The following is a 13,930-nucleotide window of genomic DNA, read 5'->3' as shown; positions in this document are numbered from 1 at the left end:
AGTTTTATCCCAAGTTAATTTTATCTTAAATTTGTCTGAGCTTACAACGAAGAGTATTTGTGATATCCAGGTACTTAGGATTAAAACACACTAGATTCTAATATGAGTTTGTGTGTTTGATCTTTTGTATGTGTGTTAAAAACTTTAATGCAAAGGCAAAAGGGTCTTTTTGTAATTCTGGAAAATTTAGGTCCTTTGGTGCAAAATATGTGAGAATGGTAGGTAAAATCAAAATATGTAAAATGTTGTTTTGCAAGAAGCCAGTATTTCCTTTTAAACCTCTGTGAGAAGTGAAACTACGCTAAGGATTCAATTGGAGTGTAGAATTTAAATAGGATATCTCTGAAGTTTAAAATTTTGCCAAGTTTTAAATTAGATTCAAATTCTTAACTCTTTTGAAATTGAACCTTAAAGCAAAATTGTAGATCTTGTTAAGCTCTACACTTTTGCTTTTGGGCACATTTTCATTTGAGCTACGGTTTGAAATTTGTTTTATCTTTATAGTGGGGTCCCTGTATTTTTGGAAAATTGCAGACTAGTCCTCATCGTCTACCTCCAGGCCCTCCCTCTCTCTGTTTTTCTCTGCGCCCGACCGCCGCCTTCGCCGGCCACTTTGCCGAGCCCCAGCTGCCCCACGCCGCTCTTCTCCGCGCCACGTGCCCTACAGCGCCGCGCCCGCCGCTCACCCGACCCGCGCTGGCCCTCTCCTCGCCCCTCCATGTTGCGCCGCCTTTGTCCCGAGCGCCACGCGCCCGCCGGCTTGCCAGCAGCAGCTCTCGCTCGCCGTACCTCCTCCTCGACTTGAAGCACGTCCCTGAGCTCCCCACGGACTCACTCTTGCACTCACGCACTCCCATTCTGCTTTTCTTCCTTCTTTCCGAGCGCCACGCCTCGCCAGAGCTCCGCCGCTGGCTCGGCTTGCCGTCGTCAGCCGCCTCCGCCGCCCCACACCCGCAAGCCAGTGCTCCTACAGCACCGCCGCAACCTACTAAAGCTCACTGAGCAGTCCAATTCCATTCCCCGCGCCCACACAGCCCGGACCACCGCGCCGGTGAGCTCGAGCTCCGCCGCCGCTCGGTCTCGTCGTCGTCCCGACGCTCCACCCCCTCTCAGCCCCTGCCAAGCGCACCACCAGCACCACATCACCTCGAGGAAGCTTTCTAGCCACTTTCCCGCTGCCCTCCGGTACTCCGGCCACCGGAACGCCGTCGCCGCCCCTCGGAGCCCCGCCGCCCGCCTCTGTTCACCGACGACTCGCCGCCTCAGCCCCTCTCTTCCTCGCTCCGGCCACCCCCGTGACCGCCGTGAGCTCCTGAACCTTTTCCCCCACTTTTCCCTCGCTGCCGGTGAGCCCCCCTCGCCGGAATTCGATCGCCATCGATCAGCTTCTCTGTTTAACCCGGCCAAAGACCCAATTGCAAGGATTCAAATCTTTTCAGGGTTCTTTCTGTGAAAAATCAATACCCCCATTTCAAATCAGTCAACTTTGAAAATTCATAGGAATTTGTAGAAAAATCCAAAATTGTCAAACTAGTTTTGTTATACTTCGGAAGTTTAGCTCTACAACTTTGGTTATTAGAGTCTGGTTTGAAACTAAATGCTTTTTGAGTTATTTTAAAGTTTAGCAAAAGGGTATCTTGATTATAACTTTTGCATGCTAACTCTATTGCTTGTGATTTTTGGTATGTAGCCTGGTTAAGTTGTAAGTAAGCTTGTGTAAAAATTTCACCTGCAGTACTGAACCCTACCTTGAACTAATTTTAACTTATACAAATCAAGCTTGAAATGGTTTAAATTTATTCAAGCATGTTACTAAGGTTTTCATGCTTAGATCTATGATGTTCTATAATTGAGTAGTTTATAGTAAATCTTTCAAGAATTTATGGCACTATTTTGCCTAAGATTTGAATTCAAATTTCTTATTTTATGAAGTTGTGTTTATCAAATTGTTGGATTGCAACTTTATCGTGAAGTAAAGTTCTTAACTCAAAAGCCACCTAATTCAAATCACTGCATATTACGTAGAGTCAGCGAGACTCGACGATGGAGTCTACGAGCTAATCCAGGAGCCCGAGCAAGAGTTTTCTGAAGACCAGGTGAACGCCGCTGAGAATTTAACTGAAGCCCCGAACGAAGGTTCGGAAGTCTTTGACATCCCTGACCCCAGCCCCGCTCAAGAAGGCAAGCCCCGATGCATAACCCAATATTTTAAATTACTACACTTATATAGTTTTATACTTATATATCTATATTATGCATTAAGTCTAGGAATTAAAATGGAACCCTAGATGCATGGATCCTAGAAAGCTATGTATTGTGCCTGAATCCTTATCAAATAGATGTTCTGCTAATAGGACCGGCAGAAGTCGAGTGATTTCCTGTCACTCGCGCGATATAGGACTTGAATGTTTACTATTCTGCAATCACTGTAAGGACGATGGACGGGGTCATGTGCAGTATTATGACTTGAAAGGTTACCCCATCTGTGTTGATAAAAGTTGATAAGATCGCAGTGTGTGGTAGCTGTGGTCAAGTGTTTGAAAGTACTAGCCACATGCCGTAAATATGGTACGCAGTAAATCTAATACCTGATTGGCCCGGCAAATACTTGTTTCCACCACTGGATTGATTGGTTTTTGTTGCACACACGCACCGACGTGTGGGAATATGTTCCGTACAGCGGACGGGAGTACGGTCATACAGTCGCGTTGTAGAGGTACGTCCCGCACATGATGTGCATATGGTCCTACAGTCGCTTGTGGTGGCCCTGATCCATAACCCGGAAGATGAAGGGAACGGTTGTTCGGAAAGTTAAGTTTCCGAGCGTGTGAGTTAGGATCCCTTGCAAGGTTATGAAACTCGATTCGGAATCATCCGTTTTTTGTGGAGATTGAGACTGCTTGCTAATTCTGCCACGTAGAGTAAGAACAGTAACTATTGTTGGAATAATCTTGATGAATGCTAATCTCTATCTTGCTTGTCTAGTATAGTGCTTACCTAGAATGGTTAATGAAACTAAAATCTGAAAGCTAAAATATGAAAGTTACATCATACTTTTGGTTGCTTTTCAGCAAAAAGAAAACCAGAACCTCTCAATCCTTCAGGGTCTAGATTCGGGCTAAGTATACCCAATCTCGGTTAAGTCTTGTTGAGTATTAGCATACTCATTTTTGCTAGTCTGTCTTTCAGGTATGGCTTGTGAGAATCAAACGGATAGTCCAGTCTAGCCATTCTCTGTTCCGTTTGGCTGGTCCGTGGAGTGGAATCCGTCCCCGGCTGGCAACGACCCTCCGGAATGACGCCATGTTTCGGGCTGAGCGTGGTGTCAACTTTCGCGACGTGTGTAGTCGCGTGTTAATTTCTTCCGCTGTGACTCTGAACAAGCTTGCATAGCTTGTGGTTTTTAAACAATGTTTATATAAGTTTACCTTAAGTTTGAAACAGATTATAATAATATTTTAATATTTATGTGAATTAAAAGTTGGTGAACTGTTGTGTGATTGTAAACTCGCCTTCATGCGAGGTAAACCTACCTCGATCCTGTGTAACCGTGGTTGAATCGGGCGGTGACCTGACATACCAATGGGTTGTTCCATTTGAAGTGCGTTGAGTTAGTATCACCTGTATAGTAATAACTAGCGTATTTGAGCCGGAATAATTCAAACGGATTGGTTCTGCCACAGCATTAATATTCATGACACCAATATATGTATATAACGGAAATATATTTAATGATGAGTTCAATTATACTTATTCGGTACCACAAATATCGGTATATTTTATATACTTATAAAATTTTAGATGGTTTTACTTAAGACAAAACAGTAAATACACTGTTTTGTGGACATAGGAAATAGCATTTACGAAAGAAGACGTCGACAAATTTGGTCCCTCTTGCAATATGTTCCTTGTTGGAAAAGAAAAGGCAACGACGAAATGCTCCTAACAAAACACAGCCAACGACCTCTCTTTCGCCCTCTCAACACAATAGAAAATGTATATTTTTTAAAGGAGAAAGATAAAAAAACCCGAAGCAGCGATATCCACAAACACCGCGACGCACCACTGGAATGCAGCCATGATCACCTCCTCCCTCCTCCCCCTCCGTTCCTTCTCCCTCCACCCCACCACCACCGCCGGAGCCGCCTACCGCTCCCCTCCGACCACCACCGTCCCCTTTCCAAGAATCACTCTTGGCCGCCCCCGCCGCCGCCTGGCCGCCTCCGCGACCGAGAGCAGCAGCAGCAGCGAGGAAGAAGCGGCCGGGAGCACGAACGGGTCCCTCCCGGGCCTTCCCCCCGTGGAGGAGGACGATGACGAGTTCTGCCCGGTAGACTGCGTGACGGAGTTCAAGACGGACGAGGAGTTCCGACGGCACCTGGATCGGTCCAAGGTCACGGGCGCGCTGGTGGTGGTGGACTTCTACCGGCCGTCGTGCGGCAGCTGCAAGTACATCGAGAAGCGCTTCATGCGCCTCTGCAAGGGCTCCGGCGACGACGGCGCCCCCGTCGTCTTCCTCAAGCACAACGTCCGTATAGTACCCGCCCCCCTCTCCGCCGTATCTTCCGTCGCAGGCTCTGCGAGGATGATTGTTCACGGTCGATTCATTCCCGGTGACGTGTTGGATGCGGAATGCTGCGGGTGATGGTGCAGGTGATCGACGAGTACGACGAGAAGTCGGAGGTGGCGGACCGGCTGCGCATCAAGGTCGTGCCGCTGTTCCACTTCTACAAGGACGGCGAGCTGGTGGAGTCGTTCGCGACGAGGGACAAGGAGAGGATCATCGCCGCCATCCGGAAGTACACCTCGCGTGAGCCTGAGACGACCGAGTAAGTCACCGCACCTTCTGATCTGTTTCGACCTCACAAGATACCATCAGATCTTCAGAAGATATCGCATATTCGCATCAGTTCTTCTCTGGATCCGCTGTTTTATTTATTTTTTTCTAAGAAAAAATTGTTTCTAGATTTCTTGCTAGGAAATTCTGCATTGCTATTTGCTACAGCCAGGCTTTAATCGAGCACATACACATAGCAAGGTCTCCTAGCCTGTTCTTAGGTAGCAATTGAATAGATTGAGTGGCTCAATGGAATGGACTGCAGATATTCTAGAGCCAGATTTCAACAAGATGTTGGCAGGAGCAATTTACTTTTCAGAAGAAAAAAAGAACAGAAAAAGCTCTCGGCGAGCAAAAAACTCGTGGTGTCTGAAGAAGCAGCCACATCACATGCTGCTGCAATTTTGTAACTGAGATAACATTTCCTTTTCCCTTGCAGAGAAGAGGTGCAGGAGTGATATTCCACTGGGCGGGCACCAATTTCCTCGAGAGTGCAGATACTTCTTGTATGGAGATACACCAGGATTATTTGGAGTTCTGGTCCGTGCATTTCTGAGATTTCAGCTATACCAGACATTATCTGTAATACCAGACATGTATAATATCTGAATCAACAAGCATCACTGCAGCCACACTACCGTAGCGTAGACATTCAATGGAATCTGACGCACTCTGCAAGACGCGACTCTGGTTATTGTCATCCCTCCGTCAGATACAGTAGCTAAACCATCTACGAGCTGTAAAACAGATTCTTTGCAGTATGATTCGAACTGCTTCAAATATTAAAATCCTCGGCATTGAATTATTCTGCACTGGGATCTTTCATCAATGGATGCAAAGATCACTTGATCCGTCATATTTTTAACCAAATTATTATTATTCAGAAATGAAAGATCTGTTTGTGTCGCAGCGTCTGTGTGTGAATGTTGCATATAGCGGGATTTTTTCCCACGAAAATAATTTCACTCGTGAAATGGAAATTTTGTGGAAATGGCAGATTCTGAATCAGAAAGGAGGTATTTAAACATCGCAATCGTAAGATCTCAAGTAGTATAAAATGTAAAAAAAATATTAAATATATAGTGTAGTAGAGTTGGGATAGAGCCCATTTAAGGCCCATATAGGGTGGCCTCATCTAGGCCCAAAACCTTATATTGAAACCAAGTGTGGCCCACGTTCCTCATCGCTAGAGACGGCGGAGATGCGGGGAGTCGGAGGTCCGCTGCTCACCATCGGGGATCTCCTCAGCGACCTCGCCGTCGACGGCGGAGATGATCCTCTCGCTGCTGGCGGAGATGCGTCCATTCCCTCCTCTCCCTCGGAGGCACAACAGGCGGGGAAAGCCGACCCGTCCGACCTCAGCCGGCTCTTCGAGGTCGGGTCTTGGTTCCGCTTTTTCCCCTGTTCTCGATCCGGTTCCCCTCCATTGTCATCCATGATCCATCGCATGCTGCTGCTTGTATCTCCTCTATTTGTAGAATTGATCATCCCAATTTGGAGCTGATCAAGTGATTCGTATCTTTTAGCTTTCGATTAGGCACTCGGCTGTTCCTGATATGGCAGCGACAATTTTAGTTTTACTTGATTTCATGGGGATAAAAGAAGTCTACAGCCTAGAAGAGCTCAGCTCGATTTACATTGATGCAAGGCTAGTTATCTTGTCGTCCTTAACTTAGTGTAAGATCTGATGTCTTGTGCTGGGCTTTTTTTGGCAATCCTATCTAGCATAGAAGATGGTTGCATTACTGCAGTTTTAGTCAGAAGAGCAGTTGTCTTGATGCAATTTTAGTCAGAAGAGATACTTGTGCTGCTGCTATTTTAATCATTCGTGCTTCCCGTCCCTAGTATTAGTTGATTTGCTTAACCCTCATATTAAATGGGCAGTGCGTGATATGAGTGAGACATCCCCTCCAAGTCATAAAATGTTTTTTAGTCCATAGATATGTTGTAATATTCTACAAATCCCGTCAGATTTACTGTACCATACTTGCTATCAGATTTACTGGACTTAGGATCTCTCTCAAGTCCCAACTCAAAAGTGATATTGATTTTGAGTTCGTTCATGATGCGATTAGGAACACTACAACAATTTGATGAAGGCGCTCCAAGAGAACGATCCATCATGGCCATCTCAGATGCTGAAGGTGTGGTTCTTGCTTTCCCTTTCTATTTTTAATGCAACCGCGCCTGTACCTGTTCTATGGAACTAAGAATATTGTGGTTCTGTCTGCCTCTAGCTATGCGCGGCGTTGAAGGCTGCAGATAAGCTGGTGTGCTCCGCGAACACGGATGCTGAGCAGTTGATGGAGAAGGTGAAAGTGCTGGAGGGCGTCCTCGAGAGGGGAGATCGCGCGGTGGAACAGATTGTAGAAAGTCTCCAGAGGTCAGGCCTCGCCAAGGATCATCGGAGTTCCCAATCGAAATCAGCCAGCAAGTAGGGGCATAGTGGTGCGCTCTTGTGTTTGTCTTGCAAATGTGGGCTCTTGTCATTGATTTGAAAAGAGTTGTATATCGATCTTTGTTCATGAACTCCTACAGTCTGCTTGTGCTTTAGCACTGTTGGAATCTTGGAATGTGTTTGTCTTTATCTCGATATACATGTTGCTCGTTTCTTCTTCATTCATTAGCTTGGTTCCTGCTAGATGTGTTCAGGTTTGGAATCAACTCAAAACTCTGAAGCAAAAACCTTTACACCCCCTTTGGATGTTGGCATTGGAGCTTGGAATCAGGAATTAAAATTTGCTGGCACCAATACCATCCTTTGGATGTCACTGGAATTGGAAATTGGAAACGTGAGCGAATACCGCGCGACATTCGCTTCACTTGCCCACACCCTCGAGCAAATCAGAGGCCCGTACGTTTGGATGTCACTGGAATTGGAAATTGGAAACGTGAGCGAATACCGCGCGGCATTCGCTTCACTTGCCCACACCCTCGAGCAAATCGGAGGCCCGTACCTTGGTATTGCGATGCATTTGTCGTCTCGTCCCCACGCCGCTCGCCCTCTCCGGCGGGCCGCGCCACCATCCCTCTCCCTCCGCCGGCAGGCCGCGCCGCCCTCCCACTCCTTCCCTTTGCGACCGGCGCCCCTCTTTCTCCTCCTCTTCCTCGCGGCCGGCGCCCCTCCTCCTCTTTCTATGCCCCGTGGAGGCGAGCGGCGTAGGTGAGCTCCGGCCTGGAGGACGGGCGGCGTGGGTGAGCTCTGACCAGGAAGCGGGAGGCGCGGTCCGCCGCCAGCATCGCCCGGTGGAGAGGAGAAGATGGTCTAATTCTCAATACCAAGGTATGAACATCCAAACATGGAATCTGTTAGCTCATTGGATTACATCTAACAGTTTCATCTACATCCAAACAATAGATTTGGTATTGTAATACATTACCAATATTACTTTGATTTGGCATTGAACCCAATTCAATGCCAAGCCTTCCAATATCTACATCTTAAAAATACCTGATCAAGCATGCTTTATGAAATGTGGGAACTGGACCTCCTAGCCCTGTTTTCTGCGATGCCATACTTTTGGAATAGTAGTTCATATTTGTTGGACCCTGCTTGAATGCAAGACTTACTATGAACCAAGAAAATTGTTGAAACATTTTGATCCTGAAACGTGCGTATAAATTTGCAAGGTTCATACTGATCCTGCTTGCGATGAGTTATTTTTCCTCCATCCCTAGTTTCTTACGGTGTACAGAAAGTGCACCTTTTTCTCCTTAAAGGGAGCAATCTAGAAAAGCTACCCCTAGCTAAGCGTCCTCAACCCCCCCCCCCCCTCCTCAGCCTTTAAGCAAAGGGAAAATTGAATTTATACCATCAAAAGATCCAAATTTTATAGATGTACCATCAAAAGAATCAACTATAGATATATACCATCAAAAGATGACGCTTCTTAGAATTCTACCATATCTGTGAACTCCACGGTACTTATGACCATGGTATCCTTGGCTGAGCGTCTTCCTAAGTGGATAACTAAGCTTATGTATAGTGGTAGAACTCTCTTTATTACACAATAACAGAACATGAACTTCTCTACTCCTCTAGTTCTACCTGTTGCTCCACCAGAGTTACTCATTTGTCTCCGTTCCATCTTGCAAATACGCTTGCTGCTCCTGCCTCCATCTGTTTTCTTTTGGGAACCGCAAAGCAAAATCAAAGTAAAACTTGGAAGAAGCGCAAGTTAGGTGGAAGGAGAGGGAGTATCGGCCGCTAGATCGCCGCATCGCTGGAGCATCGATAGGGAAGATGTGCCACCTACTACCGAGGAGCGGACCGTTGAGGGGAGGGCAGAGGAGGCAGCCGTCGCCGGGGTGTGTGTTGCTAGAGCGTCCACAGGAAAGATGCACACCGTCACTCACTTGCTTCTTCGGGAGGGGAATATTCAGCTTTGTGCGTTTGGCTGTTCAATCGGAATCGTAGGCATGTGTTTTAAGCTAAGGGCAAAACTAGAACTTGGTAAATATTGAACGTGCCAAGAAAAGAAAATTGAAGCGAGCAATGAAATCTAACAGAATGTTAAATACCATGGAATCTAACGGAATGGTAAATACCAGAAACTTGCCATCTTTTGACGGTATAAATTCAATTTTCCCTTAAGCAAAATCACAATACTAACACTTTCAAGGACTAGACTGAACAAATCGTCTCCCTAGTCCACTCGGTCTTTCCCCTTCCCGGCGTCGGAGTCGGAGGAGGCCACCGCGAGGCCATGGACCAAAACAACCTCCTGGCGGCGTGGCCGGTCGTGGGCCCGGGCGTCGCCGGCGCCGTCTTCGGGGCCGGATGGTGGTTCTGGGTCGACGCCGTCGTCTGCAGCGCCGCCGCCGTCCCCTTCATCCACTACCTCCCAGGTACGCCGTACGCGCACTGTGCACGGTCTCCGCAAGCTTCGTCCCCGTCGTCTCGCCTCCTTCGTTCCGTGTGTCCGGAAATCTAGGGGTTTTCAACCGATCGTGCCCTCCGGGTTCTTGCTTCGTTAGGGTTCTTCGCCTCGTTCGCGGCGCTCATGTTCAACTGCGTCAACCGGGAGGACGTCGGCGACGGCTACTACTCGCCCTACGACGACTCCGAGTGGAGGTGAGGCCAAAATTCTCGAACTTGTCGTGTAATTGCGGTTATTTCATTTGTTAGCTGTACTATGCTGCGTCTAATTGAACACAGAGACGTCTAGGAGTTTGGTTTGGCAAATTTGATACTTGATCGTGTTAGTTGCGACGGCATTACTTGCTGCACGACTTTCCATATGTACTTGGGTTTGGAATCAAATTGGATATGCATATTGTAGCTCAGAGCTTTTCTTTCGAATCATTGTAGCTTAGAACATGATGAGGTATAGAATTAAATCTTCAGTGTCTTGATTGATTGAGCAAGTGATTTTTGATTTTTAGTTGTTGCAATTTTGTTTGCGACAGGAGCGGGGTAATAGGCATTTAGGCTTATTTGGTTTGAATTTGAAGCAACGATTACTTAAAAGGTCATAAGATTTCTTTTAAAAAAAGGGTCATAAGAGCAACTCCAAGAGACTCTCCATATCTTTCCTCATTGTTAGGAATAGAGATTTTGATGGAAAAATACCCTCCAACAGCTTCTCTAAGTGGTTATCCAAATGTAGCCACCCTCCATTCCGCATTTCTCGCTAGCCAAAGATAGATAACGAAAATGGCTTTATAGTGTACCCAAGATATAGAAAAGCTGTTGGAGAGTGAGAACATACAGAAAGCGATTTTTATGGAGAAGACTCTCCAAATGATAATGTAGAGAGTGAAATTTAGAAAGACTCTTGGAGATGCTCTAACAGAAGCAGTTGGATAGATATTGTGTTCTGATAATTATGGTTCAATTGTGCTTTTGGACAACTGAACCGTGATAAAATTATGTGATAATGCTGATTTCATGTTAGATGAATCAAAGCACCATGGAAATGGGGTCAGTGCAACAGTAAGCAGAAAATAACACATCAATGCAATCCTAACAGGTATCAGTATAATCAGAACAAAGGCAAAACCTTCTGTCCCTAATTTCCAACCTTTGTGCCAAATAAACTAAACTGAGAGGTCTAGCAGTTTGATTTGGCAAATTCGATGCTTGATCGTGCTAGTTGCGATTGCATTACTTGCTGCATGACTTTCCATATGTAGTTGGGCTTGAAATTAAATTGGCTATGAATGGTGTGGCTTAGAACTTCTCTTTAGAATCATTGTAGCTTAGAACATGATGAGGTGTAAAATTAAATCTTCAGTGTCTTGATTGATGGAGCAAGTGATTTTGGTTTTTCAGTTGTTTCAATTTTCTTTCAACAGGAGCTGGGTATTAAGCATTTGGGCTATTTGGTTTGAGTTTGAAGCAACAAGTACTTAAAAGGTTATAAGATTTCTTTAAAAAACAGGGTCATAACAGAATCAGTTGGATAGATATTGTGTTCTGACAATTATGATTCTATTGTGCACTTGAACAACTGAACTGTGATAAAATTATGTGATGATGCCGTTTTCATGTTAGATGAATAAAACAACCATGGAAATGGGGTCAGTGCAACAGTAAGCAGAAAATAAAACATAAATGAAATCCTAACAGGTATAATCAGAACAAAGGCAAGACCTTCTGTCCCTAATTTCCAACCTTTGTGCCAAATAAACGAAAATGTATAGGAAGGTAAAGACACATAATCTTGCTACTCTTGGCTCTGTGCAAATTAGTTCATAGTTATCCAAGGACTTGTTTCTCTACTTGTTATGTTTCAAAAGACTGCCATTCACGAACCACTGGTAAGTCAGGATGTTCTCTCAAAATGTATCTGAGCTGCACTCTGATTTAACTTTTACCCTTTCTTTGCTATGTGAAAATTGAATGCGTTGATTTGCAGGGTGAAACTCTGGCTTTTCATTTCATATGTTGTATCTTTTGTCTCATTGGCTGGGGCGGTTGGGTTTCTGGTTCAAGACGCACTTACAGACACAGGTCCATCTGCATGGACTGGCACTGCTGGTGTCATACAGTGTGTTTGTGTGTTAGTCAGGTATTTGCTACTTCCTTATTGCGTGCCTATACCATAGTCTGTTCCTTGCACTGTTGTGTCTTCCTTCCGGGCAGCGCTTATAATGTTGGATTGTTGGTGATGTACCTTGCAGTGGGCTGATCTACTGGACATGCCACTCTGAAGATTGACTTGACAAGCATGTTTTGGCTGAGGAAGATGAGGATTCTAAAGGCAGATGTTACATGAGCTCACTGGCGGAAATTCAATATAAATTGTATCGTGGTAGCTTTACCCAGGTCTCCCAGGTTCCCCCGAAGTTTTTTTGCCCCCTGTAAATATAGTCTTCAAACTGCGCTGCTTAGAATGGTTCAATGTATTGTTCTGGAGCTGCAAACTCTGACGAACGATAGCTAGTTGATACCGTTACATTTAGGAGAGCCCCCCAACATTGATCAGTTTTTCTTTGTGCGAAGTTCACCTGTGTTTTACTCTTGTAACTCTCGAGGAGTCCAATTTCAGTCATTATCCCTGGGGATACAATATGTCGCCAGCATTTGTAGACGGCAGTCATGCAAACTCTTCAGTTCTGATGTTTGGAACAACCTGTATTAGAAGATGGAAATATATACATGTATATATGTGATGAAGGTATACCTTACCAATAGGAGCGTCGTAAACTATCTTACAACCAATTATATCGTAAACTATCTTACAACCAATTATATAGAAAAACGGTAATGCTAGGGTTAAAACGTCCGACGTGCAGAAAAAATTGGACGCTCTTGCAGAAAAAATTGGACGCTCTGACCCATATTGCAAGAGATAAGTATCGATGTTGCAATTATTATTTTTTTATGTTGCGTGGTGGATGTTGCATGAAAATGTCAATGTTGCGGTGGGAATTTTCCATCCTCGAATCGGATATCGAAATCATCATTTGTATACATATTTTTTTATATTGCAAGCGTTGATTTCTAATGTTATAATTATTATTTATCAATATTATGACGAACCGTCCTATAAAAAAAAAACTGATCGTACGTCCGGGGGCGATAGCAGTACCGAAAAGAAAAACTATCTTGCAACCCCTGCTACTTCACTACGCTGCTAGGTGCTAGCTACCTACTACTACTAGTCGACTATGGCTAGTAAACGCCCGGCCTTAGCCCTCTCGTGCACCGCTTGGACGAGGCCGGCGAACCCGCCGCTGCTGTAGTACGAGGCCCAGTCGACGTCGTCCCTGCCGCGGAGGCCGCGGACGTCGACGTGGCGGTACCCGTAGAAAACATGAGGGTGCAGGGCCCGTGCAGCTCGTACATGACGTTGAAGCCCCGCACCTCGTCGATGTCGACGGCGTACAGCGCCGCGACGGGGCCTATCCTTTCGGCGGCGGCGGCGAGGGCGGCGTCGAGGCGCGCGCAGCCGTCGTCCCCGCCGCGGCCGAAGCGGACAACCACCAGGCGGCCGCTCTCGCCCTCGCGGTTGACGGCGTCGTCCACGGCTTGGACCGAGTGCAGGTGCTCAACGTGGTATGACATTGCGCCGCCGCCGCCGGCGATCGAACGCGCGCGGCCGACTAGAGTAGGTTGCAAATCTAACGCGGCGTTCGCCAACATTGCTGGCGCGGCAGGTTCTTGTAAGGGCTCTCGGTCCAAGAAAGGCAACTGTGAATCTGATTCGGGGTCGGATAACAACCCGAGCTTATCGCAGACTCGTGAGGTCTCGGAAAATCCTCAAGGTGACGCGTCCGTTACAGTGTGGCCCGTTGACCAATTTTCTCGAGCAAAGTTTACTCTTGTAACAACACATTAGAGTCCCATTTCAGTCATTATCCTCCGGTACAATGTATCGCCAGCATTTCTAGATGGCAGCCATCATGTAAACTACGCAGTTCTGACGTTTGGAACAGCCTGTATTGTGTATTGTCTTAGAAGATTGAGAGGTGTGACTAATAAGGTCCTATATCGCATCACCTGTTTGTGTCTAACCTAAATCCTAGTCTTGTCAGAACAATGCATCCTATCTTTATTCTTTACTGTCATTTGATGTTTTACGAAGAGTAGAGGACAGATCCAGGCAGCTGTTGTATGCAGAAGAAGAGGAGTGTGCTTGGAGTATG

General features: G+C 46.0%; 3 protein-coding genes across 3 annotated transcripts; all 3 read left to right on the top strand.

The window, feature by feature from the left end:
• The first annotated feature begins 4,014 nt into the window (after positions 1–4,014).
• Positions 4,015–5,642, top strand: LOC112893383 (thioredoxin-like 4, chloroplastic). Its single transcript, XM_025960684.1, has 3 exons — positions 4,015–4,528; positions 4,654–4,829; positions 5,277–5,642. The coding sequence occupies exons 1-3, from the start codon at positions 4,079–4,081 to the stop codon at positions 5,293–5,295; spliced, it is 645 nt and encodes a 214-aa protein (XP_025816469.1). The 5' UTR covers positions 4,015–4,078; the 3' UTR covers positions 5,296–5,642.
• Positions 5,643–6,013: 371 nt separating this feature from the next.
• Positions 6,014–7,456, top strand: LOC112899928. The gene is made up of 3 exons (XM_025968591.1): positions 6,014–6,212; positions 6,913–6,981; positions 7,075–7,456. Exons 1-3 carry the CDS (start codon positions 6,039–6,041, stop codon positions 7,273–7,275), a joined length of 444 nt encoding a protein of 147 aa, XP_025824376.1. The 5' UTR covers positions 6,014–6,038; the 3' UTR covers positions 7,276–7,456.
• A 1,990-nt stretch (positions 7,457–9,446) lies between these two features.
• LOC112875873 (transmembrane protein 50 homolog) lies at positions 9,447–12,445 on the top strand. Its single transcript, XM_025939877.1, has 4 exons — positions 9,447–9,685; positions 9,815–9,911; positions 11,698–11,850; positions 11,963–12,445. The coding sequence occupies exons 1-4, from the start codon at positions 9,544–9,546 to the stop codon at positions 11,997–11,999; spliced, it is 429 nt and encodes a 142-aa protein (XP_025795662.1). The 5' UTR covers positions 9,447–9,543; the 3' UTR covers positions 12,000–12,445.
• Positions 12,446–13,930: the final 1,485 nt, after the last annotated feature.

Source organism: Panicum hallii, chromosome 1 (genome assembly GCF_002211085.1).
Source record: "Panicum hallii strain FIL2 chromosome 1, PHallii_v3.1, whole genome shotgun sequence".
In the NCBI taxonomy this organism is placed as follows: Eukaryota; Viridiplantae; Streptophyta; class Magnoliopsida; order Poales; family Poaceae; genus Panicum; species Panicum hallii.
This window is presented reverse-complemented; position numbering and strand designations above follow the sequence as displayed.